The sequence below is a fragment of the Cervus elaphus genome, chromosome 11, assembly GCF_910594005.1.
Source record: "Cervus elaphus chromosome 11, mCerEla1.1, whole genome shotgun sequence".
NCBI lineage: Eukaryota > Metazoa > Chordata > Mammalia > Artiodactyla > Cervidae > Cervus > Cervus elaphus.
The window spans coordinates 54,725,726-54,730,546 of NC_057825.1; the positions used below are offsets into that span (position 1 = coordinate 54,725,726).

A 4,821-nucleotide genomic window follows, 5' to 3' on the forward strand; every position below is an offset into this window, starting at 1 on the left:
GCCACTCTCATGGGGCTGCCATGTTAAGCTTCCACTTGATGGCTGTTCTTTATCTCACTTAAGTTTTATGCCAAAACTCTTATAAATGAAGAGGTATAAGAAAACACTTGCCCAGGGGCACACAGGAAGTTTGGTATATCAAATTCATAAGCCGAAATTTATTTCCTTCTGTGCCAAATGCACTGAGGGAATGTGAAAAAAAAAAAAAAAGCAGACAAAATCAGGAAGGTCTGGAACAGAACTTAGGATGTTTCCACAAAATGCCAATTTAAAAGTGCTTGTCTGGTCTTTCCTGGTGGCACAGTGGATAAGAATGTGCCTGCCGCTGCAGGGGACACAGGTTCAATCCCTGGTCCAGGAAGATTCCACATGCCACGGAGCAACTAAGGCCATGTGCCACAACTACTGAAGCCCATGTGCCCTAGAGACTGGGCTGCACAACAAAAGAAGCCACCACAATGAGAAGCTCTCGCACCTCAAGAGAAGCCCCTGCTCACTGCCACTACAGAAAGACCTGACAGCAACAAAGACCCAGTGCAACCCCCTCAAAAAATAAAATAAAAATAAAAAAATAAAAGGGCTTAGTAATGCTCCTGGACATTTGGAAAGTTCAGAGCAAATAAACAGTGACCAGCTTCGCCCCCTGGGCTGTTCATTTATGGAACTGAAGATGTTGGACGGAGTGAAGATACAACTTTTCTAAGAAAGACTTGAATAGTTGCAGTATACTACTATAATGGGTTGAAAACGAAAGCAAGAACCTTTGTAGGGACATATTCAAGGTTAATTCAAGGAGAAAAACCGAACCTTGGGACACTACGTCCCTAGGAGCCCTGTGAGAAAAAGAACACAGCAAGCCTCTGGGGGCTGCCTGCTCCCACCATCGCCTTTCAGACAATGTTTGTAACAAGCGTCCTAAAGGAGCATCAGCGGTGGGGCAGGAACTGCCCATCTCGAAAAGAAGGGAGACAACGGGCCCCCAATAGCAGCAAAGAGCAGTGGAAACCTATCTGTATCTCCCTGTGTTTCATCTCTAGGACCCCTGGTTCGGATTCTTTAAGTGTGAGCCCCGCAGGCGTTCACCTCCAGAAGAGGGAAAGGGGGTGGGGGATTTCCGGGAAGCTAAAGGCAAAACACGTGGGGACTGCACTGGGATGGGTGTCTCCTGCAAGCTGGGACTGCTGTAAAGCGCGCGAGCACGTCTGCACATCCATACTCAACAACGATACACTGCACACTTAGTACACCCACACCCAACCGTACGCCCTTCCCCCCGCCGACCTCCCACGCCCCTGCTGCGGCTGAGCAGCGAATTTCCGGAGAGGAGTGAGTGCAGCCCCCTAGAAAACCGAGGGCGTGGCACCCACCCTGGCGGCTCCTGCTGCCTCCACCTCGGGGTCCAGGGAGCTGGGGGAACTGGGTAAAGGGACCGCGCGCGCGGGAAGAACGGGGTCCAGCAGGGCGGGCAGCAGGGCGGAGGGCGCGGTGGGGGAGTGAGCGACCCGCGATGGCCCCGCCCCCCGGCCGCCGGCCCCGCCCCCGCTGCGGCGGGCGAGAGGAGGGGAGTGGCGGGCGCGGCCTATATAAGGCGAGGGGCGGGCGCCGCTCTTTTGTCTTTTGCTGCAGCAACGCGAGTGGGAGCCCCGGGACCGCGGACTGCAAGCGGAACTTCTCGGTGAGCGGCTCTCTGGGGCGGAGGCCCAGTCCGGGTGGGGTCAGAGCGGGTTTTCCTGGCGGGTGCGCGGGGGCCTCGTCGGGCGCCTTTTCCCCGACGGGATGCCGGGGCGGGCGGGCCACACCCTGGGGTTGCGGAGCCGGGTGCGGGACGTGCCCAGATCCTCGGCTTCGGGCTGTCGGGAACGCCCCAGCCCGAGTGCCACGTCGTGGAGCGGAGGCGGGGAGGGTAGAGGGGGCCGCTGGCTTCCGGCCAACCGCCTTGATTTGCCCGCTAGAATTGTTTTAAGAAAATGGCAGACAAGCCCGACATGGGGGAAATCAACAGCTTCGATAAGGCCAAGCTGAAGAAGACTGAGACGCAGGAGAAGAACACCCTGCCGACCAAAGAGAGTGAGTCCGCCCCCGCCTCCGGGTCCGCGGGCTCCCAGCCCAGTCCCCACCCCGCCCTTCCCGTTAACCCAGCCCCACACCCCATCCGGCAGTTGCTTCCCATCGGGCGGCCTCAGCCCCTGTTTCTGTTGCACAAAGCGCCTCTCTCTTCCCAGCCCCACGCCTCTTTCTTAATCCCTAGACCTCGTGGGTGCCTTGCCCAAACCAGGTTTGCAAGCGCCCCGTTTGGGGGGGTTTGCCAGGGGTCCCCATCCCCCCAGTGTCCATTTCCTGCTCTCTCCACAGCCATTGAGCAGGAGAAGCAAGCAAAGTGAAATTTCCCGCGAACCTGGAGGATTCTCCACCGCATCATCTTGGAGACCTTAGCCGTGATGTGGAGGAAGAGCCACCTGCAAGATGTACACGCGCGACAAGCTGCACTGTGAACCCGGGCACACCGTGCCGTCGCCACCGGCCCGCGGGTCTCTGAAGGGGACCTTCCAATCGGACTGCCAAATTTCTCCGGTTTGCCCTGGAATATTATAGAAAATTATTTGTATGATTAATGAAAATAAAACACACCTCGTGGCATGGCTGGCGTGCTCTCTCTCTTAGTTGAGTATGCGTGGGTAGTGCCGCTGCAGCGAAACCCCGGCGGCGCGCAGGAATCGGGAGTTCCTGCCGCAGAGCGGGGGAGGGGGTCGCAGAATGGGCTGGCTTGGAGGGGACCATTTTTTAGTTTTGGATTTGCCTGTTCCTCCGTAAGATTTCATAGGTTATTAGCCACTTATTCTTGCTTATAATGCAATCGATGCAAAATTTAACCCCACTTTTAAGTTCCTGGAAGCTGTCTTGGAAAATGCTTTGGCAAAAGGACATAATTGTTTTTGATAAGCTTTTCCAGTCCCACCGTTTTTTGTTTTTGTTTTTGTTTTTCTGGCCGCCTCTTAATTCTGATGACCACCAGGAGAGAACAGAGAGTTCACGTTAGAGAAGAAAGGGGGGAAAAGACGGAATCCAGAATGTTGGAAATTGGGCGAGGTCACCAAAGTACCCCGGTAGCTTTCTCTTGGGGCCTAAAAGAGGAGGCATGGGAACAAACAAAGGCGGGATCCAGGGAAAGAATGCCAGACTATCAGAACTGGAGGAACCAGCACCAGAACTAGAGGAGCTATGGGGGACAGCCTAGCTTTTTGTCTTTTAACCCGAGCTCAAAAGCGTTAGCCATTAGAGGGAGTGCTGGGCTGAGCAGCCTCGGGTGCTGTGATCAGCAGGAAGGGTGGGGATGTGGAGGGAGGGCTGGCGCCGGCAGGGGCAGCAGAACCCTGCTGGGTCACACCCCTGGCCCCATAGGGAAGGGCCGAGCCAGCCGCAGGCCTTAAGGAAGGAGGAAAGCCTGATACGGTGGGGCTTTCTGAAGCTTAAGAACAGGCTTGTGATTCTGGATGGGGGAGGAGGTTGGGGGGTGGAGTTCCTTCAAAGGAGGGTGGTGGTAACACATTGTATATTGATTTGTCCCGTCAGGCTTTCCTAGTAGCTCAGTGGTAAAGAATTCGCCTGCTTATGCAAGAGACACAGGAGATGCAGGTTCAATCCCTGAGTTGGGAAGATACTCTGGAGGAGGGAATGGCAACCCACCCCAGTATTCTTGCTTGGAAAATCCCATGGACAGAGGAGCCTGGCGGGCTATATAGTCCATAGGGGTCCCAAAGAGTCAGAAACTGCTGAGCATAGAGTGCACTGCCTGACAATCAGTGGCTGAATGGTGGGTGAGGGCAGGTATTTGAAGTGTGACGCCTGTCCAAAGGGACCTTAAAATCCAGTGGGTAAGACCTCTGGGACCACAATCAGGGACACCTAGGCTGAGGGAGTTATTGCCCCTTTGACATAGAGGGGCTTGACAGTGAGACCTGTGCTATGGAGGCTAAGTGGGCCTGGGAAAGAGAAATAAGGGACACACACAAGCCATCAGGCCAAGGGACACTAATCTTTACTGGATGTATGCTATGGGCCAGGCACTGTGCTCAGAGCTTTAATTTTCAAAAACTATTAAGGCAGGATCACTGCCTTAATGCATGCGATCCCTGGGTTGAGAAGATCCCCTGAAGGAGGAAATGGCAAGCCACTCCAGTTTTCTTGCCTGGGAAATCCCATGAACAGAGGAGACTACGGGCAGGCTACAATCCATGGGGTCACAAAGAGTTGGACACTACTCAGCACGCTCATGCATGCATGCACGCATTAAGGCAGAATGATTATCATCCCATGTTACTGATGGAGAAACCAAGATTCAGAGAGACAAGGAATTTGCTAAAGACACACAGCCAGTGAGTAGTGGAGCCAGAATGTAGGGCCAAGGGGGTTCTTTGGGGGACCTTAACAACCGGACGTTCAATATATCTCTTGTGTCTGTTTCATGAGCATCCACTCCTTGAAACATTAATAATTGCACCAGTTGGGGTCTATTGTTGGTAGACTGAGGAAAAAGGAAATAAGAAATCACTACCACCTTCAAAAAACAGTAGCACAGTTGTCTGCGGGGCAAGAGGGCTTTGGAGGAAGATAAAGCTGGATGGGGGATCAGTGGGCTGGAGTGAGAGAGATTGGGAGTGCCTCTGCTGTTTTCCGTGGGATGGTCAAGGGGGGAGTCTCTCAGAGAAGGGGGCCTGCAACAAAGATCTAGGGATTCGAGAAGGAGAAAAGTAAACATCTGGAGGGATAAGATAGGCATGTTCCCTAGGGGAGGAACAGCAAGTGCACGCTCACCCAGTGGCC

General features: G+C 54.0%; 1 protein-coding gene across 1 annotated transcript; it reads left to right on the top strand.

Annotated features, from left to right (window-relative positions):
- The first annotated feature begins 1,365 nt into the window (after positions 1-1,365).
- Positions 1,366-2,637, top strand: TMSB10 (thymosin beta 10). The gene is made up of 3 exons (XM_043917763.1): positions 1,366-1,675; positions 1,953-2,067; positions 2,353-2,637. The coding sequence occupies exons 1-3, from the start codon at positions 1,508-1,510 to the stop codon at positions 2,379-2,381; spliced, it is 312 nt and encodes a 103-aa protein (XP_043773698.1). The 5' UTR covers positions 1,366-1,507; the 3' UTR covers positions 2,382-2,637.
- The last annotated feature ends 2,184 nt before the right edge of the window (positions 2,638-4,821 follow it).

What these genes read in the sequence shown, in the direction of transcription:
- TMSB10 (XM_043917763.1), top strand. Translation starts at nt 1,508, where the DNA reads ATGGCCCCGCCCCCCGGCCGCCGGCCCCGCCCCCGCTGCGGCGGGCGA. An exon ending in ACTGCAAGCGGAACTTCTCG is followed by an intron (nt 1,676 to 1,952) that starts GTGAGCGGCTCT and finishes TTTGCCCGCTAG; the next exon opens with AATTGTTTTAAGAAAATGGC. An exon ending in CACCCTGCCGACCAAAGAGA is followed by an intron (nt 2,068 to 2,352) that starts GTGAGTCCGCCC and finishes CTCTCTCCACAG; the next exon opens with CCATTGAGCAGGAGAAGCAA.